The 24,198-nt window shown below is 42.7% G+C and overlaps 1 protein-coding gene and 1 long non-coding RNA gene across 5 annotated transcripts; one reads left to right on the top strand and one right to left on the bottom strand.

The window, feature by feature from the left end:
* Nucleotides 1-33: 33 nt before the first annotated feature.
* On the bottom strand, nt 34-14,613 carry LOC131194240 (golgin subfamily A member 6B-like). Of its 2 annotated transcripts, XM_058175013.1 has the most exons (5): nt 14,357-14,611; nt 6,606-6,743; nt 6,297-6,437; nt 4,929-5,062; nt 34-4,578 (listed from the first exon to the last, which is right to left on the bottom strand). In XM_058175013.1, the coding sequence occupies exons 2-5, from the start codon at nt 6,734-6,736 to the stop codon at nt 4,565-4,567; spliced, it is 420 nt and encodes a 139-aa protein (XP_058030996.1). In that variant the 5' UTR covers nt 6,737-6,743; nt 14,357-14,611; the 3' UTR covers nt 34-4,564. The 2 variants fall into 2 exon arrangements, with proteins under 2 accessions (XP_058030996.1, XP_058030993.1); XM_058175010.1 differs by having other exon boundaries at nt 34-5,062; nt 14,357-14,613.
* Nucleotides 14,614-14,829: 216 nt separating this feature from the next.
* Nucleotides 14,830-17,348, top strand: LOC131194243 (uncharacterized). Of its 3 annotated transcripts, XR_009154130.1 has the most exons (4): nt 14,864-14,976; nt 15,360-15,437; nt 16,186-16,453; nt 17,084-17,348. It is a non-coding gene; the product is annotated as an uncharacterized LOC131194243 (long non-coding RNA). The 3 variants fall into 3 exon arrangements; XR_009154128.1 differs by lacking the exon at nt 15,360-15,437 and having other exon boundaries at nt 14,830-14,976; XR_009154129.1 differs by lacking the exon at nt 14,864-14,976 and having other exon boundaries at nt 14,993-15,437.
* Nucleotides 17,349-24,198: the final 6,850 nt, after the last annotated feature.

Raw genomic sequence — 24,198 nt, 5'->3', positions numbered from 1 at the left:
ACTGATTTCTGTTGTCATCCATATCATATCTATTCTGGACCATGACAAGTGTCTATTAGAATAAAAAGCGTACTGTCTATTCTCTTTCTTCCTTTCTCTCCACACATCTTTTAAGTTCAATTCCTCTACCATTTTAAATGGAGAGGGTGCGCAATCTAGGCGTCCTCCTGGATGTACAGCTGTCTTTAGAAGACCATTTGACGGCCGTCGCCAGGGGAGCTTTTTATCAGGTTTGCCTGATACGCCAGTTGCGTCCCTTCCTAGACCGGGATTCCCTATGCACGGTCACTCACGCCCTCGTCACTTCCCGCCTGGACTACTGTAACGCTCTCTACATGGGGTTCCCCTTGAAGAGCACCCGAAGGCTTCAACTGGTCCAGAATGCGGCTGCGCGGGTAATAGAGGGAGTAACTCGAGGCTCCCATGTAGAACCTCTCATGCGCAAGCTGCACTGGCTTCCGGTGGTCTTCCGGGTCTTCCGCAATTCAAGGTGTTGGTTACCACCTTTAAAGCGCTCCATGGCATAGGATCGGCTTATTTACGGGACTGCCTGCTGCTACCAATAGCCTCCCATCCACCCGTGCGCTCCCATAGGGAGGGTCTCCTCAGAGTGCCATCAATCAAACAATGTCGACTGGTGACCCCCAGGGGGAGGGCCTTCTCCTGCCCTCTGGAATGAGCTGCCTCCGGGGATACGTCAACTCCCTGACCTCCGGACCTTTCGACACAAGCTAAAGACTTTTTTGTTTCATCGCGCAGGGCTATCTTAATGTAGTTGTAACGGGGGTTTTACTATAGTTTTAGTCTGTTTTGGCTTGATTGAATTAGCTTCTTAAAATGTTTCTTAATTTTTGTGATATTTGTTTTTATTTGGCTGTAAACAGCCCCGAGTCCTGAGGAGAAGGGTGGTATATAAATCAAATAAATAAATAAATAAATAAATAAATAAATGAATGAATGAATGAATAAAAAAGGATCTCGGAAGGGTTTTTTTATTTTGCCTGGTTGTTTTTTGTGTTTTATAGTCCATTTTTACGTCAACTACACCATTAAAATCACCAAGGATACAATTATTCTCATAGTCCACTTCAAGTATCTTCATGTGCAATTTTTTATAAAATTCTTCTTGATTTTCGTTAGCAGCATATATTGCTATTAAGAGCGTTTTTGTATTGTCATCTATTATTTCCAGCATTAAAATTCTCCCATTCTCATCTAATTATATCAACTTTGCCTTAAGTGTCTCTTTTATATATATAACTATGCCTCTTTTCTTACATTGTGGTAATAAGGTAAAGACTTTCCCTAATTTAGGTTGAATCAATATTTGTTCATGTTGTTTTTTAATATGTACTTCCTGCAAGCATGTTATATCCAATTTCAATTTTTCAAATATTTTCCTCCTCTTAGTAGCCGAATTTAGTCCATTTATGTTTATTGATATCCATTTTCTCTCTTCTATTTCTATGCTTTGTAGTTAGGATTTATCGCTCTGCTGGATCTAGGTTCTCGACGTGGTTTAACTTCAACCTCACCTCCCACAGCACCACCTTCTTTCTCAAGGAGAGCTAGTAATTCTGACTCTTGTAGTTCAATCAGTGAGACATCAGCACTTGTACTTCCTTTCTCTTTAAAAAATTCCGCATAGAAATCCTTGGCTTTGTCTATCGCATCTATTCTCTATTTTTGCTGTTTTGCTTGTTTAGATACATCAGGACCTTCCTCTTGCAGGTTTTTCAAGGATCGTTGAAGCCATTTTTCAAGAACTGGTCTAGGTTCTCCAGAAAGTGACAGGCTTTCTAAGGATCCTTGAAGTCATTCAAGATTGCTGAAGCCACCTCAGGATATTTGGCTCGAGTTTCTTAGATGTTTTGCTTTTGAGGCTGTCTACCGAAGCTTTAAGCATTTCTTATTTAATTGATGTTCCACCATTCGAGGCTTCGTCTTGTTTTGAGCTTCTGTCTTGTCTTCTGTAATGACACTCACAGAGACTCTTTTGCTCTCTATAGTGCTAGGTTTCTGCTCCATCTGGTCTCTGCCCATCAAGAAGGTGCAGCAGCCCTTCCTCAGTCGTGTCTCTCTAGGAAAAATCAGGTGGTTAGATGTGAATCTGGACAAACAACCAAGTATTCTTAGTTAAAAACTGATGGGAACTGTTTTGATGTCAGGAAGCTCTCACTCTTGTGTGTAAGTGTATAAATATTGTTGGGCAGTGGGGGTTGGAGATTGAAAGATCTCTCCTATACATATGTTCCCATTCACTTCCATGAGATTAACTCCTCAGATTTGAATATGCAAAAGTATAATGAGCCATAATTCATTCATTTCTTTCTGAAGTAAGGAGAATGTCAGGTTTGTCCAATCTTTCTAAGATAAGGAGAACCTAAGGTGAAATTCTGGAACAGGAAGTTCATGGTGGCAATCTAAAAATTTCTCATCTCTGTAGTCTTTCTTTGTGCTCTCTGCAGAGCTCCTCTTTCTCGTCAGTCAATTCAAAATTTTTGAACGTCAGCATCTCAGTCTTGATTCAGAGCTTTTCATTTTATAATGTCACGTTTCGACACCATTGCTCTCTTTCTGTAAATTATGTGGACCAGAGAGATATTAGCCCTCTTAGCCTTTTTTTACTTGAATTCCTAAGCATACCTACATTCCTCATTATTTATGCATTCCTTTATATCTATTGCTCTTCTCTTATTCACCTATAGATACATATGAAAGAACGGAATCTTTCTTTTATCCAGTATATCTGGCCTAAGAGCTCTAATAAATAAATTTCAGTTTGAAAGAGAACGTCAAGCTCTATCTAAATATTTCTCACCTATAAAATTCTTCTTTGTCATTATTTTCCCATAGGAGTTGTGGATTTTCTCCAGCCTATTTTTTAACCTTGGAGCTGAGATTCTTATTCTCTCCAAGCTTGTCTTGCTGCCCAGGCTCACCTGAGCTCCTTTTCCTGTAAAATGTCAAGAGCAGAGTGAAATAGCCCCCTTAGGTTTTTTTATTTGAATCATAAAACTGGTTTAAAACGAAAACTAATTGAAATAGCTGAGAAAGGAAGAGAAATTCAGGGTTGCTATCTAAACTTTCTCACCTGCTCAGCTTTTCTTCCTACTCTTTTCAGAGTTCCAGTTGGAGATTTTTATTTAGAAACTCCTGAAGTTTTAATTCCAGCTCCTCTTTTTCTGTCAGCAGTTTTGACATTTCCATTGTCGTTCTGCAAATTATGAATCTGAGGTGCCAATGGTATCTCTGGCATCTAGAATGCTTTTCTAGAATATACTTTTCATCACTTGTCTGATAAAACCGCCAATCGCATTGTCAGTGTAGAAATTATGAACGTTGTGTTTAATGTGTGAACTTGATAGGACTATGCAAAGATTTGAAGGACTTCTGTAGATCCCTAATGCCTTTAATAGAGGCTTCAAGCCATTCCTGAGTGTCTAAGTATGGTGTTTTAGGTCCTTCCTCAAGATCCTTAATAGATATTTCAAGCCATTTTTTGACATCTTGTATGTTTCAGCACCTTTTCCAAGTTTTTCAGGGATTGCTGAAGCCATTTTTCCAGAAGTGGTATGGGTTCTTCAGAAAATGAAAAGCTTTCAAAGGATCCCTGAAGCCGTTGTAATATATTTTCCACGGGTCCTTCAGAACATTGCTTCTGGAGGTTTTCTATCGATTTTTCAATCCATCTATTCCTCAGAGTTCTTTTCATCTCCACCGTGGACTTCTGTAGATCCCGAATGCCTTTAAAAGAGGCTTCAAGCCATTCCTGAGTATCTAGATGTGGTGTTTTAAGTCCTTCTTCCTCAAGATCCTTTATAGATATTTTGACCCATTTTGGGGCACCTTGTTTAGATACATCAGGACCTTCCTCTTGCAGGTTTTTCAAGGATTGTTGAAGCCATTTTTCAAGAACTGGTCTAGGTTCTCCAGAAAGTGACAGGCTTTCTAAGGATCCTTGAAGTCATTCTAATATATTCACCACAGATCCTTCAGGACGTTGCTTCTTGAAGTTCTCTATTGATTTTTCAAGCCATCCCTTTTATTCGGCTTCGTCGAAACTTTGACTTGGACTTTGGTAGATGTTGAATGCCTACAATAGATGCTTCAAGCCTTCCCTGAACATCTAAATCACAGGTTTCTGGCCCTTCTTCTTGGAGATGATTTATCGATGCTTCTAGCCAACCATTCACATCCTCCCTGGATGCCTCAGCACATTCCTTCGGGAGGTTGCTGATGGATGCTTTAAGCCATTCTGGCAGGGTGTACTGTTCAGAGGAATCCTCTTTCAGGACTTTCAGCGATTGCTGAAGCCACCTCAGGATATTTGGCCCGGGTTCCTTAGATTTTTTTATTTTGAGGTTGTCCACTGAAGCTTTCAGCCATTTCTTATTTAACTGAGATTCCATTTGAGGCTTCATTTTATCTTGCGCTTCTGTCTTGTTTTCTGCAACATCTGCACTTGTTTGGCAGACACTCACAGCGCCTCTTTTGCACTCACTACTGCCAGGTCTCTGGTCCATCCGGTCTCTGCCCATCAAGAAGGTGCAGCAGCCCTTCCTCAGCTGTGTCTCTCTGGAAAAAATCAGAATGTTAGCTGTGAATCTGGACCAACAACAAAGCATTCTTAGTTAAAAATAATGGGAACTGCTTTGACGTCAGGAAACTCTCACTCTCAAAGTATATAAATATTGTTGGGTAGTGGGATTGGAGGTTGAAAGATCTCTCCTATTCATATCTTCCCATTCACTTCCATGAGACTAACTCCTGAGATTTGTATATGTAAAAGTATAATGAGCCATAATTCATTCATTTCTTTCTAAAGTAAGGAAAATGTAGGTTTTTCCAAGCTTTCTAAGATAAGGAGAACCTAATATGAAATTCTGGAACAAGAAGTTAGTGGTGGCGATCTACAAATTTCTCACCTCCACAGTCTTCATACTTTCTGCAGAGCTCCTCTTTCTCATCAGTCAATTCAAGGTTTTTGAATGTCACCATCTCGGCCTTATTTTGGAGCTCTTTGTTTTCTAATGTCATTTTTGACATCACTGCTGTCTTTCTGTAAGTTATGAGAACCAGAGAGATATTAGCCCACTTCATTTTTTACCTACATTCCTCATTATTTTTGCTTGCCATTATACCTATTGCTCTTCTCTTAGTCAGTTATACAGTTATACAGTTATATGCTGTCCCGGTGTTTGGAAGCCGTACGGGTCTGGATGGGGAGAAACAGGCTCAAGCTCAATCCCTCCAAGACGGAGTGGCTGTGGATGCCGGCATCCCAGTACAGTCAGCTGAGTCCGCGGCTGACTGTCGGGAGCGAGTCATTGGCCCCGATGGAGAGGGTGCGCAACTTGGGCGTTCTCCTGGATGAACGGCTGTCTTTTGAAGACCACTTGACGGCCGTCTCCAGGAGAGCTTTCCACCAGGTTCGCCTGGTGCGCCAGTTGCGCCCCTTTCTAGACCGGGATGCCTTGTGCACAGTCACTCACGCCCTTGTGACGTCTCGTCTGGACTACTGCAATGCTCTCTACATGGGGCTCCCCTTGAGGGGCATCCGGAGGCTACAGTTAGTCCAGAATGCAGCTGCGCGGGTGATAGAGGGAGCCCCTCGTGGCTCCCGAGTGACACCTATCCTGCGCAGGCTGCACTGGCTACCTGTGGCCTTCCGGGTGCGCTTCAAGGTGTTGGTGAACGTCTTTAAAGCGTTCCATGGCATAGGGCCGGGTTACTTACGGGACCGCCTGCTGCTACCGAATACCTCTCACCGACCCGTGCGCTCTCACAGAGAGGGACTCCTCAGGGTGCCGTCGGCGCGACAGTGTTGTCTGGCGACGCCCAGGGGAAGGGCCTTCTCTGTGGGGGCTCCCGCCCTCTGGAACGAACTCCTCCCAGGACTTTGTCAACTTCCGCACCTCCGAACCTTTCGCCGCGAGCTTAAAACTCACTTATTCATCTGCGCTGGACTGGGTTAGTTTTTTAAGTCTATGGGTTTTTAATGGGTTTTTATTTTAAATTTTTAATTGTGGCCAATTTAATAAGTTTTTTAATTGTATTTTAATTGTATTTATTGTGTATTGTGTATTTTTTACCTGGCTGTGAACCGCCCTGAGTCCTTCGGGAGAAGGGCGGTATACAAATTTAAATAATAAATAAATAAATAAATAAATAAATACAGTACATATAAAAGAATGGAATATTTCTTTTATCTGGTATATCTGGCCTAAGGGGATCTAATAAATAAATTTGAATTTGAACGAAAAAGTCAAGATCACTATCTAAGTATTTCTCACCGATAAAGTTCGTCTTTGAGGTCATTATTTTCTCGTAGGAGCTCTGCTTTTTCTTCAGCGTATTTCTGCACCTTGCAGCTGAGACTCTCATTCTCTCGTCTGAGTTTTTCCAGCTGCCCAGACTCATCTGAACTATTTTTTCTGTAAAATATCAAGAGCAGAGTGCAATTAGCTCCCTTCGTTTCTTTTTTTAATTTGATTTGATTATTTGGTGTTTTTTTATTTATTTAAACTTGTTTAAAATTAAAACTAATTAAAATAGCTGAGAAAGGAAGGTTTAGATAGGGTTGCTATCTAAAATTTTCTCACCTGCTCAGCTTTTCTTCATACTCTTCGCAAAGTTTCTCTTTTTCTTTGGCCAATTGTAGATTTTTATTTGTAAGCTCCTGAATTTTTAATTCCAGCTCCTCTTTTTCTGCCAGAAGTGTTGATATTTCCATTATCTTTCTGCAAATCATGAAGACCGGAGAGAAATTAGCCCCCTCAGGGGTTTTTTACTTGAATTATCAACCTTTTTATTCAATTACAACACGTTAAAAATACCTTCGCGCGCGTGTGTGTGTATGTGTGTAAATACATAGGAAATAATACTTTAATCATTTTTCTTTTTTTCCACGAAAGGCACAAACAAATTCAAAATGATTTTCAGAAGCAAAGTAAACTTATGGATGTAGAATATGGGGAAAGTTCTCACTTCTCACAAAGGTCTAACTGTCAACATATCCCAGCAAGTTGCTTCCTCAGTGATTAAGGCAGTTCCTCGTTTATGAGGGAGCACAAGGCAGTCATTATGAAAGGTTCTGTTTAAAAATCAAATTCAACTGTTGCTATTCCCACCTTATTTCCCAAACTTTACTAGAATATAATTTCCGTCACTTGTTTGATAAAATGGCCAGTCCTATTGCCAATGTAGAAATTACGAATGTTTTATTGAAAGTGTGAACTTAATAGAATTATGTAAAGATTTGATGAACTGTGCCAAGACTTACATATAACTCTGGCCCCTCGCTCTCTTCAGATCTACTTCAGAAGAAAATCAGAACAGATCTTCTATCACTTTTCAGGCATTAAGAGTTTGTGAGAGATTTGTACTTTCAGACTTGTAAGAATCTCTTGATGCATTTTTCCAATAGAGTTAGCTCATATGGTCATGTTTCCTATCTTGTGTACCTGGGAGATTAGCCAGGCAACTGTCTTCTTGAGAAATCCATGCTTTCTGATAATCACTCTTTTTTTTTCAAGGAGTTCATACATAATCTCTTTGCTTCTCTGTTCAATTTATTTGTAATCTTTTCTAAAATGCTGTAAGGAACCTGCATCTGCAGGAATGAAGATCTAGAGCCGAGGGAGGCCACTGTTCCTCAGATTGCCGGCTGTGAATCCCTCTATGTGAGGTGGGGCCATAGGAATCAGTTGGGCTTGTTGATCGCGTACCTGGCTCCTTGCTGCGTGACCACAGCCCTGCCTGAGCTGTTGGAGGTACTGGCTGCTGTGGCGGTTGAGACCCCCAGACTTATAGTCATGGGGGATTTCAACTTGCCATCAGTTGGCTTGTCATCGACGGCAGCTCGGGAGTTCCAGGCTTCCATGACGGCCTTGGACCTGATTCGAGTAAATGATGGCCCTACGCACACGGGGGGAGGCATGTTGGATCTGATTTATATCTCTGGACAGTGGTTAAATGATCTGGTATTAGATGATTTAGTAACAGAACCAATGTCATGGTCGGATCATTTTCTCCTTCGCCTAGACTTCCGAACCGCCATTCACCACCGCAGGGAGACGGAACCTATACGGTGGTTCCGTCCCAGGCGCCTGATGGACCCTGAGAGGTTCCAGACGGAGCTTGGGCCATTCCCTGAGGATCTGGCCCACGGCACGACTGAGGAACTGGTCGTGGCCTGGGAGCGGGCCGCGGCTGGGGCCCTGGACCGTGTCGCGCCTTTGCGGCCTCTGACCCAGCGTAGATCTCGTCCGGCCCCTTGGTTCTCCGAGGGGCTGAGGGAGATGAAACGCCGGAGAAGACGCCTAGAGAGCACCTGGAGGTCCAGTCGCTCCGAAGCTGATCGGACACTAGTTAGGACCTATTCTAGGACCTACCTAGTGGCAATGAGGGAAGCGAGGCGCTCCTACGCCTCCACCCTCATTGCGTCGGCAGATAACCGCCCGGCCGCCCTGTTTCGGGTGACCCGCTCTCCTACATCAGGAGGTGCGGGATGACCCTTTGCAGGGACGAGCCGAGGAGTTTAGTGGTTATCTATACGATAAAATCGCTCAGCTAAGGGACGGTCTGGACCGAATTTGGGATGATCCAAGCGAGGGAGAGGAGGCACGTCTTGTTGAGCACATTTGGGATGAGTTTGACCCTGTGGCTCCCGAGGACGTGGACAGGTTGTTGGGGAGGCTTCACGGCACGACATGTTTACTGGACCCGTGCCCTTCCTGGCTGGTACTGGCCACTCAGGCGGTGACACGAGGCTGGCTCCAGAGGATTATCAACGCTTCTTTGTTGGACGGGGTTTTCCCTGCCGCCTTGAAAGAGGCGGTGGTGAGACCCCTCCTTAAGAAGCCCTCTTTGGACCCAGCTATTTTGGGTAATTATCGTCCAGTCTCCAACCTTCGCTTTGTTGCGAAGGTTGTAGAGAGTGCCGTGGCGCGACAGCTGCCCCAACACCTGGATGAAGATGTCTATCTAGACCCGTTCCAGTCCGGCTTCTGACCCGGATACAGCACGGAGACAGCTTTGGTCGCATTGGTGGATGATCTCTGGAGGGCCAGGGACAGGGGATATTCCTCTGCCCTGGTCCTATTAGACCTCTCAGCGCTCGATACCATCGATCATGGTATCCTGCTGCGCGGGTTGGGGGGATTGGGAGTGGGAGGCACCGTATATCGGTGGTTCTCCTCCTATCTCTCTGACCGGACGCAGACGGTGTTGACAGGGGGGCAGAGGTCGACCGCGAGGGGCCTCACTTGTGGGGTCCCACAGGGGTCGATTCTCTCGCCCCTGCTGTTCAACATCTACATGAAGCCGTTGGGTGAGATCATCAGTGGTTTCGGGGTGAGATACCAGCAGTACGCTGACGACACTCAGCTGTACTTTTCCACCCCGGACCACCCCAATGAAGTTGTCGAAGTGCTGTCCCGGTGTTTGTAAGCTGTACGGGTCTGGATGGGGAGAAACAGGCTCAAGCTTAATCCCTCCAAGACGGAGTGGCTGTGGATGCCGGCACCCCGATTCAGTCAGCTGCAGCCGTGGCTGGCTGTTGGAGGCGAGTTACTGGCCCCAAAGGATAGGGTGCGCAACTTGGGTGTCCTCCTGGATGATCGGCTGTCGTTTGAAGACCATTTGACGGCCGTCTCCAGGAGGGCCTTCCACCAGGTTCGCCTGGTTCGGCAGTTACGCCCCTTCCTTGATCGGGATGCCTTATGCACAGTCACTCATGCGCTCGTTACCTCTCGCTTGGATTACTGTAATGCTCTCTACATGGGGCTCCCCTTGAAGTGCGCTCGGAGGCTTCAGTTAGTCCAGAATGCAGCTGCGCGGGTTATAGAGGGAGCTACGCGTAGCTCCCATGTAACACCGCTCCTGCGCAGACTGCACTGGCTGCCTGTGGCCTTCCGGGTGCACTTTAAGGTGTTGGTTATGACCTTTAAATCGCTCCATGGCTTAGGACCTGGGTACTTACGGGACCGCCTGCTGTTACCACATGCCTCCCACCGACCCGTACGCTCCCATAGAGAGGGACTTCTCAGGGTGCCATCCGCCAAACAATGTCGGCTGGCGGCCCCCAGGGGAAGGGCCTTCTCTGTGGGGGCTCCCACACTCTGGAACGAGCTTCCCCCGGGTTTACGCCAAATACCTGACCTTCGGACATTTCGTCGCGAACTCAAGACTCATCTTTTTATCCGCGCGGGGCTGGCTTAAATTGGGATTTTAATGTTAAATTTCTTAATTTTAAACGGGGTTTTTTAGTATGGTAAATTTTAATCATTGGGCTAATTTAAATAAGTTTTTTAAATCGTATTTTAAACTTGTATATTGTATTGTCGGTTTTATTATGCCTGTACACCGCCCTGAGTCCTTCGGGAGAAGGGCGGTATAAAAATCAAATCAAATAAATAAATAAATAAATAAATAAATAAATGATGATAGGAAGATGAGGATGGCTGTATTATCTTCTCATCGTTCCTATCACCCATCTCCTCCCACTTCCGAATGTATGATTGTAACTTGTTGCTGTATCCTGACGATTGATTTGATTTGTACCCTATGACTAGCATTAAATGTTGTACCTTACGATTCTTAGCGAATGTATCTTGTCTGTTTAGGTACACTGGGAGCATATGCACCAGACAATTCCTTGTGTGTCCAATCACCCTTGGCCAATAAAGAATTCTATCTATCTATCTATCTATCTATCTATCTATCTATCTATCTATCTATCTATCTATCTATCTATCTATTTATCTATCTACCTACCTATTAATTCTTCCATTCTTCATATATCCACGATTTTTAAGGATGATAAACTATTCATGGTAAATTTTATAATAAAATTTGTTCTAAAATGTTCATTACATTTTTATTCTATTATGTTTATTAAATTACTATAAAACTGTGATGAAGGAACTTTTGAGAGCTTCTTTGTTTATTTGATTATATTTTTCTTTAATTCAGATGGCTGCCATATTGGTGAAAAGTGACTAAAACTGACTGCTTAGTTTCTAGAAAAAGAGTGAAATGAGATGGAGGTGAGGTGATGTCATGAGAATGCGTCCCTCAAACAAGAATCTTTTGCTGCAGCTGATGGGACATGAAAGTGAATTCTGTGTCAGAAATTTTGCAACAAGCCTGTTTTTCAAGGTAGGCCAATCTCGTGTTCCCACCACAAAATGTGGTTACATTCGAATAGCCTCTGCATAGCCCAGGGACCTGTGGCCTGCCCTCCTTCCTCAACGTGAGGTTAGAAAGCTTCCAAAGGTAAGTGTGGGTATGTTGGGCATGTAGACATAATCATAAAATACGTTCATAATAACAATCATTCCTAATTTTTTTTTAAAAGTATTTTTGAAAGCCATTTTTAAAAAAGTGTGGACATCTGTAAATACAGATGCCCACAGGAACAGGAAGCTCAAGAGCAAGGCCCAAGAAAGGGTATAAATACCTCCCCCTCCCTCCCTCCCTCGACTTACGACCACAACCGAGTCCAAAATTTCTGTTGCTAAGTGAAACATTTCTTAAGTGACCTTTCTTGCCACATTTGTTAAGTGAATCACTGCAGTTGTTAAGTTAATAACACGGTTGTTAAGTGAATCTGGGTTCCTCCTTGACTTTGTCTGTCAGAAGGTTGCAAAGGGTGGTCATGTGACCCTGGGACATTGCAACCATCATAAATATGAGCCAGTTGTCAATCATCTGAATGTAAATCACATGACCATGGGATTGCTGCGATGGTCATAAGTGTGAAAAATGGTCATAAGTCACTTTTTCCACTGCTGTTGTAACTTCAGATGGGGATGTTGTTGAGAGAGGGAGGGAGGGAGAGGTATTTATACCCTTTCTTGGGCCTTGCTCTTGAGCCTCCCTGTGCAAGTAATGTATTCTATTGGTTGTCAAACTCCCGGGGATCATAGTTAACTTTGTAGTTGGTCTGAGTCTCAGGCTTGCTTGAAGCTTACTGATGCAATGAAGGGGCTTGTCCTATTGTGGCTGAATGACTTTGCCCTGGTTTGGAACTTGAGTGAGGTTTAATCCCATCACCATGAGGCTGAAGATCTTTTGTCTTGTAGATAGGCTGGCCCAGTCCTCCTGGCGCTATTAAGAAAGGTAGGGGCTGCTTTCCAAGATCATGTTTTTCCTTTAGTGAAATATCATATTCTGCCATTTTAATATTTCTCAAAATATTTCATTCTTCTAGGAGAGGGGTGGGTACTAACTTTCTACAGTGTCATTTAACAAACTTGTTATAAGTCGAGGACTACCTGTAATAACGTTCACCTCCTTCCCACTGGGGTACTGGCTAGGAATCACTGCAGTTGTTAAGTTAATAACACGGTTGTTAAGTGAATCTGGGTTCCTCCTTGACTTTGTCTGTCAGAAGGTTGCAAAGGGTGGTCATGTGACCCTGGGACATTGCAACCATCATAAATATGAGCCAGTTGTCAATCATCTGAATGTAAATCACATGACCATGGGATTGCTGCGATGGTCATAGGTGTGAAAAATGGTCATAAGTCACTTTTTCCACTGCTGTTGTAACTTCAGATGGGGATGTTGTTGAGAGAGGGAGGGAGGGAGAGGTATTTATACCCTTTCTTGGGCCTTGCTCTTGAGCCTCCCTGTGCAAGTAATGTATTCTATTGGTTGTCAAACTCCCGGGGATCATAGTTAACTTTGTAGTTGGTCTGAGTCTCAGGCTTGCTTGAAGCTTACTGATGCAATGAAGGGGCTTGTCCTATTGTGGCTGAATGACTTTGCCCTGGTTTGGAACTTGAGTGAGGTTTAATCCCATCACCATGAGGCTGAAGATCTTTTGTCTTGTAGATAGGCTGGCCCAGTCCTCCTGGCGCTATTAAGAAAGGTAGGGGCTGCTTTCCAAGATCATGTTTTTCCTTTAGTGAAATATCATATTCTGCCATTTTAATATTTCTCAAAATATTTCATTCTTCTAGGAGAGGGGTGGGTACTAACTTTCTACAGTGTCATTTAACAAACTTGTTATAAGTCGAGGACTACCTGTAATAACGTTCACCTCCTTCCCACTGGGGTACTGGCTAGGAATCACTGCAGTTGTTAAGTTAATAACACCGTTGTTAAGTGAATCTGGGTTCCTCCTTGACTTTGTCAGTCAGAAGGTGCAAAGGGTGATCATGTGACCCTGGGACATTGCAACCATCATAAATATGAGCCAGTTGTCAAGCATCTGAATGTAAATCACATGACCATGGGATTGCTGCGATGGTCATAAGTGTGAAAAATGGTCATAAGTCACTTTTTCCACTGCTGTTGTAACTTCAGATGGGGATGTTGTTGAGAGAGGGAGGGAGGGAGAGGTATTTATACCCTTTCTTGGGCCCTGCTCTTGAGCTTCCTGTTCCTGTGCAAGTAATGTATTCTATTGGTTGTCAAACTCCCGGGGATCATAGCTAACTTTGTAGTTGGTCTGAGTCTCAGGCTTGCTTGAAGCTTACTGATGCAATGAAGGGGCTTGTCCTATTGTGGCTGAATGACTTTGCCCTGGTTTGGAACTTGAGTGAGGTTTAATCCCATCACCATGAGGCTGAAGATCTTTTGTCTTGTAGATAGGCTGGCCCAGTCCTCCTGGCGCTATTAAGAAAGGTAGGGGCTGCTTTCCAAGATCATGTTTTTCCTTTAGTGAAATATCATATTCTGCCATTTTAATATTTCTCAAAATATTTCATTCTTCTAGGAGAGGGGTGGGTACTAACTTTCTACAGTGTCATTTAACAAACTTGTTATAAGTCGAGGACTACCTGTAATAACGTTCACCTCCTTCCCACTGGGGTACTGGCTAGGAATCACTGCAGTTGTTAAGTTAATAACACCGTTGTTAAGTGAATCTGGGTTCCTCCTTGACTTTGTCAGTCAGAAGGTTGCAAAGGGTGATCATGTGACCCTGGGACATTGCAACCATCATAAGTATGAGCCAGTTGTCAAGCACCTGAATGTAAATCACATGACCATGGGATTGCTGCGATGGTCATAAGTGTGAAAAATGGTCATAAGCCCACTGTACAATTTGTGTGTGTGAGTGTGAGAGAGAGAGAGAAGGGGAGGGGAACATTGGAGTTACCTTAGAATTCCAACCTCCAACAGATATACTAGATTACAGAATCCAGAAATCCCTAATTACACCCCCCCCACACCCCCACACCCCAGGATCAGTCTACCGGCTGTGCCAGCATCGGAAAATTCACCGCTCTTTTCTCAAGGGGAGGGGCATCTTTTCGCACCTCGGTAGGGATTTGCGCACCAAAAGACTCTCCTCCCGCCCCCCCCGCCCCCCCGCCTTGCCAAAGAGAAAATCCAGAAAGACCCTTTGATTCCGGCCCCGCCTCAGCCTCCGAGACCGGCTGAAAGTCACGGCAGTTTCCTGTGCGCAGTCCAGGCGGCGCTCCACATGTCCGAGGGGTTCAAAGCAGGGAGAGGGAGGGGCCACGTCCTCCTGCCACACTTCCCCTTCAGGGGTTGAGGGCCAAGCCAATTTGCATCGTCCAAACCTCGCAGAGACCCCACCACCCCAGCCGAGGGGAAGTCTCGTATCGCGCGCAGAACTCTCAGGAGAAGCCGATCGTCTCGGCAGCTTCAGAGGACCAACGGAGCATGCGCAAGAGAACGTTGCCCCTAGTAATTCCTGTGGAGTGGAGCGGGGGCTGCAAACCTTCCCGCGCCTCTTCTCCGGCTTGCACGATAGGCTGCCGTGGCAAGCGGGGACCACCAGGTGGCTCCCTCTGCGGTCTGCGGAATCCTGGCAGCTTTCGCGTTTCTAAAGGGAACTGAGCATGCGCCGCCTTTTTCCCGCCTCCGCTTTTCTAGCTCCCCAGCCTGAAGGAAAGGCACCGGGTCCCTTTCTTCCCCCCCCCTCCTTTCCCCGACTCTTCACCTCCAGCATCAAGAGGCTGCAGGAGATCCTGCAAGGAAGGGAAGGGCTGGGAGGTACATCTGCTTCCCCGAAATGCCGGATGAGCCGCTGTGCAGCATCCCGAGGAAGGGGACTCCTCCAGTTGGCAGGCTACAATGGGGGGGGGGCACACTCGGAGTGAATGTGGGTCTTTGCAAAGAGGCCGCACTCCAGGCAGAGTTTGGGGGGGGGAGGGGCTTCCTTTCCCTCCTAGTCACAATCTCAGCCAGCACAGGAATTTCTTTCCTTTGAGGCTTCTTTTCCACTTGATCCAGTGATGCTGGGAAAGATTGGGTGCTCCTTATGAGCCCCAGGAAGGAGTCCCGTCTTTAGGATGTCTTCCCAGCATGCCAAGCAAGGGTGGGAGTGCCACGGTCGCCCCCATGGACAATCAGTGGCCTGGATGATTTCTCCGCAGGAAAGAAGCTGCTGGAAACGTTGCTAGGAGCTCCCTGGTGGAAGCCAGGAGTGAGAGGTTGAGGGAGCCCTGGTGAGAGTGAGTAGGATTCAAAGATATCAAGCATGTGTTTGGGTCTGTCTGGACTCCTGATGGCCTATCAGCTGGAAGGCGAGGTGGCTGGGTCAATCCGGTCAAAGGCTTCCTTGATGGATCTTGTTGCACTTAGTAGTTTGAAAACCGATTCTAACCAAAAGGCCCTAGAAAGGTCCATTTCTGTCTGGTTCCAAGGAAGAAAGCATTGGGCAGATTCTCTCCATCCCTTGGGGACCACAATTCAGGCCCCCAAGAGGGATGCTTTCTTGGTCCTAAAGAACCAGCCAGGTGAGACCAGCTCTCAGGCAGTTGGGACACCCCTTCTCCACCAGAGACCCTGGAAGAAAAGCTAGTACTATCCCAAAACAATGGCGATTAATCCTGTGCAGAGCAGATGGGCAGGGGCCCAAAATGTTCTGGCAATTATGCTGGGCATTTTCAGATCAGGATAAATCTGGAAAATTCCCTTTTTCAAAGGAAAGTCAAATGAACTTTCAGTATAGCAAGAAATGTGTTTGGCAGGATGCCAGTTACCTTCTGTAGGAAGAGGGGCAGCCGAATTCCATCTGATTCCAACCCTCAAAACATTTAATCTGGAAGACTTTTCTAAAAAGATCCAAGATCGGTAGGATCCATTTAAGAGCTAAAAGGATTTCATTCCACAGTTGAAATTTTTCTACCTATCTGCATGGGGATAAGAACTTAAACAGGTCAAGGGAATTCCTGATCTTAAGAACTTTCCTCTTTGTAGATCCAAAGAGATTGCTTGAGGCGGCTTTTCAGCACCATGAACAAGTATAGTACACCAGAGGTGGAGAAAAAATTCCAATCATTCTGGTTGGACCTTGTGGGAAATTCTACTCAAGCATCAAGACCCAACAACCAGAGGGAAGCAACCACAAGTTTCAGTCTATAACAGTGATGGCGAAGCACTTCGGCATGCGTGTTCCGCACATGCGCTCCTCAGAACTGCAACCAGGAAGAAGAGCTGCCCAGGGGGCATACATGCACCGAAAAAGGTACTTTTGGTTTCCGGCACGTGCGTGTGTGCTGGCCAGCAAGTTTTCCAGTTACTGCCGCACATGTGCCGATCAGCTGGCAGCCTGCATATTCTGCATTGGGGAGAGGAAGTGTTACCTTGGACTTTTCTCCCTGCTTGAGTGTCATCAGTCTCCAGGCAGTGTCTCCAGTAGGAGAGACAATTCTGCAGAGAGAGAGAAAGTGGGAGGGGGAGAATCTTGGCCTGAATAACCAACTTGGGCTTCTCTGCGCAGAACTCTCTCCTCCAGTGGGTGAAGTCAAGGGAGACTCTGCCTGGAAAGCAATGATGCTGCAGAAGGGAAAATTCCGGTGGGACCTGAAGTTGGCAAATGGGCCGTTTTCGGCCTCCAGAGGACATCTGGGAGTTGGGGTGAGGAAGACTGTTTTTGTCTTCCCCAGACTCCTAGAGAGGCTCTGGAGCCAGGTGAGAGAGGAAAAACAGGCTCAGAAGGCCTGAAAATCAAGTGCCCACTGATAATCGTTCCTTTGCTGCGCCCTGATAATTTCTGTTCTTCCAGCTTGTTCATAGCTGGCAAAATGGCAACAGAAAGTGAGAATTCAGTCCTTATTGCGTGTTGTCCTCTAACTCCTCTTTTCTTTGCTTCCAGGTGAAGAGCCCGCAATGGAGGCAATCATTCCAAGTCAAGAGGGAATCTGCGTAGTCCGTCTCAATAGCCACACTGTTGGGAGGAATCTCCCTGGAGGATCGAACTCAGGTCACATCTGGGTTGGGTTGCCTGAATGCAGTGAGGTCCCAGGAGTTTCCAACCGCCTTCATTCATCGTCTTCTGTTACACACAAACTGTTCTAATCAAAGAGATTTATTCCCCTTCCCCTTCAGCTGACATCAACTAAATATAAATTCCTCATTAATTGGAATAAGTTTGATTTTGTTGTTGGACAGGAGATAACACATTAGTGGCACCTTTTTATTTAAGACACTGACGTGGATACCCATCTTATACCCATCTTATCACTGGGCGGGTCAGTGCATAACAATAAAATATAAAAACTAATAAAATGATAACCACAAACTGTACACTGTACGGTACCAGCAAAACCATTCTCCCATCACACCTGGACTCCTTTCAAACTACCCCGTGCATTTTTAACATAATGCCTCTGAAAATATTTATGTGCCGTACTTCTACCATACCAAAGGAAGGCATGCCAACCTAATTACAAATCATGTCCCTCTATTAATAGTAGTCTTTTATTTTTCAAATTTACCCATTCATTTCACCATGTCGGGGCTGACGCCTGGTAATATAATTCCCAATCTGGAAGTCCAAAGCCCCCATTACATCTGGATTCCTATAACATTTTCAATTTGATTCTTTGTTTTTGCTTTGCCAAATGTATTTCAAAATCATTCTATTTAATTCATTGAAAATTTTCTTTTCTAATTTTATCAGTATAGTTTGGAATAGGAAAAGTACTTTTGGTAATACGTTCATTTTAACGACAGCTACTCTCCTTGTCATATTTAGTTGTAAATTCTGTCACCTAAGTCCAATTTAATTTGTTGCATTAATTTTGTATAATTGTCATCTTTGATTGTCACACACCTTGCTGTTAGGTAGATACCGAGATATTTAACCTTTTTTACTACCTGTAGGCCAATTTTCTCTGTCAGTTCCTCTTTTTGTTTATCTGTTATGTTCTTAACTAATACTTTGGTTTTCTCTTTGTTTATTTTCATCCCTGCCACCTCTCCATATTCCTCAGTTCTCATCAATTTGGGGCCAGTGTTACAGATTGGTTTAAAGTCCATTTTACTTTCCTCTTTTGTCCCTTCCAACTGATTTTGATTGGATTGTGGTCAGCCCATAAATTTGTTTCTATTTCAATCTCTTGCACATTCCCACTCAATTCCTAGGTCATCCAAACCATATCTATTCTAGACCCAAGATTGGTGCACGTTAGAATAAAATGTATTCTGTTTTTTCTCTGGGTTCATTTCTCTCCAAATATCTTGTATCGACAGTTCTCTATCATTTTAGTAAGGGCTCTAGGTAGGGTCCTTCTTGTATTCTTATTTGTTTGCTACTTTTATAGTCCAGATTTGTGTTGACTATTGTATTGAAATCTCCCATAATACAAATGCTTTCATATTTTGCTTTTAATATCTTTTTATGAAGTTTTTTTGTAGAATTCCTTTTGTCTTGAGTTTGGTGCATAGATAGCAACCAGGAGAATCCGTTTTTTATTTAAAATCACCTCCAACATCAGAACTATCCCTTCTTCATCTTGAAAACCCGTTTGGCATTTATTGTCTCTTTAACATAAAATACCACGCCTCTTTTTTTTCCTGTTGTGCTAGTGAGTAAAGTAGATTTCCCAGTTTAGACTATTCCAACAGTTTATATTTGTTTTTCTTAAAATGTACTTCTTGAACTGCTATTATGTCCAGTTTTAATTTTTGTAGTTTTGAAAATATTTTCTTCCTTTTTGTGGGGGAATTCAACCCATTCATATTTACTGATAGCATCTTTACTAAAGCATCTTTACTTCTTCTTGCATTATTTTACTTACATCTAGATCTTGTAATCCTGGTTGTTCTTGCTTCTCTGGGTGCGTTTACTATTGCTCCTTCTCGTTCTGAACCCTTTTTTTTTTCTCCTTTTCACTCTGATCTTGCTGTGGATATTTTCCTTCTGCCATTAATAGTTCTTGTCCTTTATGTGTTATTTCACCTCTTATTTCCTGTTCCTCTTCTGTGTTGAAAAGATTATCATAAAAATCCGTTGCTTTATCAAGTGAGTCCAATCACTATCTTTTTTTCCTGCCAGGTAAATAAAATTTTCAGGCATCAGCCACCTGAAATTAACATTATGTCTAGTCAGCACCGTAGTCAGAAAGCGATATTGTTTTCTAAATTCCCTTATTCTCCTGGGAACTTGTTTCAAGTTCTTGTTATGAAGTTCATGCTGTAATACCATCATACATTAGGAAACAGTATGCCACTCACTCCAAAAAGGCCCAAGAAGTTTTGGAAAACCAAAACAATAAATATTTCCTGATAGATTTCCCATTTGGTCATTTTGATCCCACTAACACTAGAAGCAGCAGGAACAAGAGACAAGTTTGGACCAGATAGGATGGCATGGGAGGTTTCAGGCCCTTCGTCATGGAGGTGATTTAAGACTATCTCAAGCTACTCATTCACATATTGCGAGATTTCTTCAGGACATTTTCTATGGATTCCTAAAGCCATTCTTTCTGGCTTCTTCCAGGGATTCTCGTCTGAAGTTTTTCAGAGATGCTTACATATCTGCTTTGGATGCAGTAGAACCATGCTTTCTGGAACTTGCTAAGGATGTTTGAAGCCATCCATCCATCCATCCTTAAGTTTCTTTCAGAGCAAGCAGGTTCTACCCAAATCACTCTCTCCTTCCTCTTTACCACCAGACATGATAGCAGTGTTCCAATATTTGAGGGGGTAGGTGTGGCTGGGGGGGTGCCATGTGACTGGGTGGGAGTGAGTGACATTGAGTGAGTGACATTGAGTTGGCCACGCCCACCCAAGTTTTGTGGTGCCCAGTGTTTTCTTTTTTGTGGGAAACGGGTCCAAATGGCTCTTTGTTTGTTTAAGGTTGCAGATCCTTGTTGTTGGTAGGGTCTTGGGAGAAAGGCTGCTTCTGGCATGAAGATGATATGCTCCATTTCACATGGAAGGAGCAGAGCCTGGCTTCTTCCCTTACACACAAAGTGTCAAGGGGCTCATGCTCCTCTCCAGCCTCTTTTTTTTTTTTAAAGAAATTTTATTTTTAACAAAAAAAACAAAGAAAAAAAAACATTCACATCAAACAATTTCAATATGCTGAAGGGGCGTTTACATATCTTCTTGTGCAATCTCAAGATGAACATCTCTTTCATAAATATATCTTTATTTTTCTAACGTATCTTCCCATCTAGCCATTTATAGAATAAATCCCATATTTGATAATATTGCTTATCTTCTTGATCTCTAATTTCAAAAGTCAATTTACTCATCTCTGCACATTTCATCATCTTCCTAATTATTTCATCTTGCAAAGGTAATTTCTCATTTTTCCAATTTTTGGCAAACACAATCCTGGCTGTTGTAATAATATTCACAATCAAATATTTTATATCTCTAGTATATATCTCAGGAATAATTCCCAACAGAAAGACTTCCGCCTTAACGTCTATGTGCTTTTTAATCATTTTCTCCAACCATGTGTATCTTAGTCCAATATCTTTTCGCTTCAACGCATGTCCACCACATATGGTAATATGATCCAGATGCCTGATGACAGTTCCAACATTTTTCGGATTTGTCTTTAAACATTCTTGCAATTCTTGTCGGGGATAAATGCTACCTGTAAAACATCTTATACAAATTCTCTTTATATGCTGTAGACATTGTTATTTTATAATTATACATCCATAGTTTCTGCCAGGCATCTAAATCTATCCCATGGCCAATATTCTTCCCCCAAGCAATCATAGTCTCTTTTACTTGTTCTTCTCCCATTTTTTCTTCTAATAAATATTGACATAAAAACAATAATATATCATATAAAGATATAAACATGTATATAGGCTAAAATATATATAAAATATAAAATATAGGCTAAAATATGTATATATATAAGCAAAGTATTCATCTGCTATAATGAAAGGGAACAATAGGACAGGAACAGTAGGCACTTTTGTGCTCTTATGCACAAAAGTCCTCTTAGGAATGGGGTGAGGTCAATAGTAGTCAGTTTTTGGTTAAAGATTTTGGGATTTTGAGATGAGACCACAGAGTCAGGTGGTGAGTTTCAAGCGTTAACAACTCTGTTACAGAAGTCATATTTTCTGCAATCAAGATTGAAGCGGTTAACATTAAGTTTGAATCTCTTGTTTGCTCTTGTATTATTGCGATTGAAGCTGAAGTAGTCTTTAACAGGAACGACATTGCAATAGATGATTCTGTGTGTTAAACAGAGGTCTTGTCGGAGTCGACGGAGTTCTAAGTTTTCTAATCCCAGGATTTCAAGTCTGGTGATATAAGGTATTTTGTTGTTTTCAGAGGAGCAGAGAACTCTTCTTGTAAAATATTTCTGGACGCGTTCAATTGTATTAATGTCCAGACAGGTGAGCTGTATTCAAGAATAGGTCTAGCAAATTTTTTGTATGCTCTGGTTAGTAGTGTAGAGTTTTTGGAAAAGAAGCTGCGTAAAATTAGGTTTACAACTCTTAGAGCTTTTTTTGTTATGTAGTTGCAGTGGGCTTTGGCACTTAGGTCATTTGATATGAAAACTCCAAGGTCTTTAACAGGGTGGGGGGTCATCTTAAGGTAATGTCCATCAAGCTTGTATTTGGTGTTTGGGTTCTTTTTCCCATTATGTATATATGTATGTAGGTGTGTATGTATGTATGTATATATATATATATATATATATGTTGGTGAAGTTTCGACATATATATATATATGTATATATGTATATATTTTCCCAATATATTTGCAAGTAAGAAAACCAATTCATTATTATACCTTCTGCCTCTAATTCTGATTTAGCTTTTAACTCACCCAGACCATTTAACAATTCATTATATCTAACAATACAATACGTTCCTTTCTAAATGTTATTGAATATGAGAATGCCTCAGTAGATGATACCCAAGTTGGTATTTTCAAGAAATGGTTTTTCTTTATCTTCTCCCAGTTTGATAACTTTTTGTTTTTTAAAGGCTTGCATTAATTCCATCACTATTATATTTCCCTCCAACATCTTTTTGATATCTTCAGGAATCTGGGGTAAATTTGCTTTATGTAAATAGTGTTTCACTTCTTCCTCGTCAATCTCCTCTTTTTGATATAGTTGCGTGTAGAAGTTCTGAGCCATTTTTTTCTTTTCCTCATTCATAAATTGAATTTGGCCTTCGTCATCTTCCAATTGAACTATTCTATGATTTTCTTTCTCTTTTTTAAGCTTATAAGCTAGCCATCTACCAGATTTATTGGCATTTTCAAAATAGTTTTGTTTTGCCCCTTTGATTTTTGTGCTAACTCTTCCTTTTCAGTCAAGGCCATTCTCATTTTAATTTCTTTTCTCTCTGGATAAGTTTGTAATTCTTGTTCCATTTTCCTGTAATCATTTTCTAATACTCTAAAAAATTGTTGTTTCTTCCGATTCCTTTTCCTTACATAGTCTATCATCAAACCTCTTGCATAAGCTTTCATCGTATCCCAACGGTTTTGAGTTGAGGTACCTTCCTTTTTATTTTCTTTGAAGAAAAAGGTCAATTCTTTCTCTATTCTTTGTACAAGTTCTTTATCTTTTAAAATCATGGTGTTTAAGGTCCAACTAGATATTTTCCTCTGGCCTTTCCATATCAGCGTCATGGGGTTATGATCTGCCCAGATATTGGCTTCTATATCTACTTTTCTTATATTAAGACTGATTTCTGTTGTCATCCATATCATATCTATTCTGGACCATGACAAGTGTCTATTAGAATAAAAAGTGTACTGTCTATTCTCTTGCTTCCTTTCTCTCCACACATCTTTTAAGTTCAATTCCTCCACTATTTTAAATGGAGAGGGTGCGCAATCTAGGCATCCTCCTGGATGTACAGCTTTCTTTAGAAGACCATATGACGGCCGTCGCCAGGGGAGCTTTTTATCAGGTTCGCCTGATACGCCAGTTGCGTCCCTTCCTAGACCGGGATTCCCTATGCACGGTCACTCACACCCTCGTCACTTCCCGCCTGGACTACTGTAATGCTCTCTACATGGGGTTCCCCTTGAAGAGCACCCGAAGGCTTCAACTGGTCCAGAATGCGGCTGCGCGGGTAATAGAGGGAGTAACTCGAGGGTCCCATGTAACACCTCTCATGCGCAAGCTGCACTGGCTTCCAGTGGTCTTCCGGGTCTTCCGCAATTCAAGGTGTTGGTTACCAACTTTAAAGCGCTCCATGGCATAGGATCGGGTTATTTAGGGGACTGCCTGCTGCTACCAATAGCCTCCCATCGACCCGTGCGCTCCCATAGGGAGGGTCTCCTCAGGGTGCCGTCAATCAAACAATGTCGACTGGTGACCCCCAGGGGGAGAGCCTTCTCTGTGGGGGCTCCTGCCCTCTGGAATGAGCTGCCTCCGGGGATACGTCAACTCCCTGACCTCCGGACCTTTCGACACAAGCTAAAGACTTTTTTGTTTCATCGCGCAGGGCTAGCTTAATGTAGTTCTAACGGGGGTTTTACTATAGTTTTAGTCTGTTTTGGCTTGATTGAATTAGCTTCTTAAAATGTTTCTTAATTTTTGTGATATTTGTTTTTATTTGGCTGTAAACAGCCCTGAGTCCTGAGGAGAAGGGTGGTATATAAATCAAATAAATAAATAAATAAATAAATAAATAAATAAATAAATAAATAAATAAATAAATAAAAAGGATCTCGGAAGCATCTTTTTATTTTGCCTGGTTGTTTTTTGTGTTTTATAGTCCATTTTTACGTCAACTACACCATTAAAATCACCAAGGATACAATTATTCTCATAGTCCACTTCAAGTATCTTCATGTGCAATTTTTTATAAAATTCTTCTTGATTTTCGTTAGCAGCATATATTGCTATTAAGAGCGTTTTTGTATTGTCATCTATTATTTCCAGCATTAAAATTCTCCCATTCTCATCTAATTATATCAACTTTGCCTTAAGTGTCTCTTTTATATATATAACTATGCCTCTTTTCTTACATTGTGGTAATA

This window comes from Ahaetulla prasina, chromosome 3, assembly GCF_028640845.1.
Source record: "Ahaetulla prasina isolate Xishuangbanna chromosome 3, ASM2864084v1, whole genome shotgun sequence".
Taxonomy (NCBI): Eukaryota; Metazoa; Chordata; class Lepidosauria; order Squamata; family Colubridae; genus Ahaetulla; species Ahaetulla prasina.
Note: the sequence above shows the minus strand (reverse complement) of the source record. Positions and strands in the feature narration are given on the sequence as shown.

Bases quoted from the DNA above. Each gene is read 5' to 3' on its own strand.
- LOC131194240 (XM_058175010.1), bottom strand. From the start codon at position 6,736: ATGGAAATATCAACACTTCTGGCAGAAAAAGAGGAGCTGGAATTAAAA. The intron at 6,438-6,605 runs GTGAGAAAATTT...GATATTTTACAG, and splicing joins TATGAAGAAAAGCTGAGCAG to AAAAAATAGTTCAGATGAGT. The intron at 5,063-6,296 runs GTGAGAAATACT...CATAACTTACAG, and splicing joins CTCAAAGACGAACTTTATCG to AAAGACAGCAGTGATGTCAA.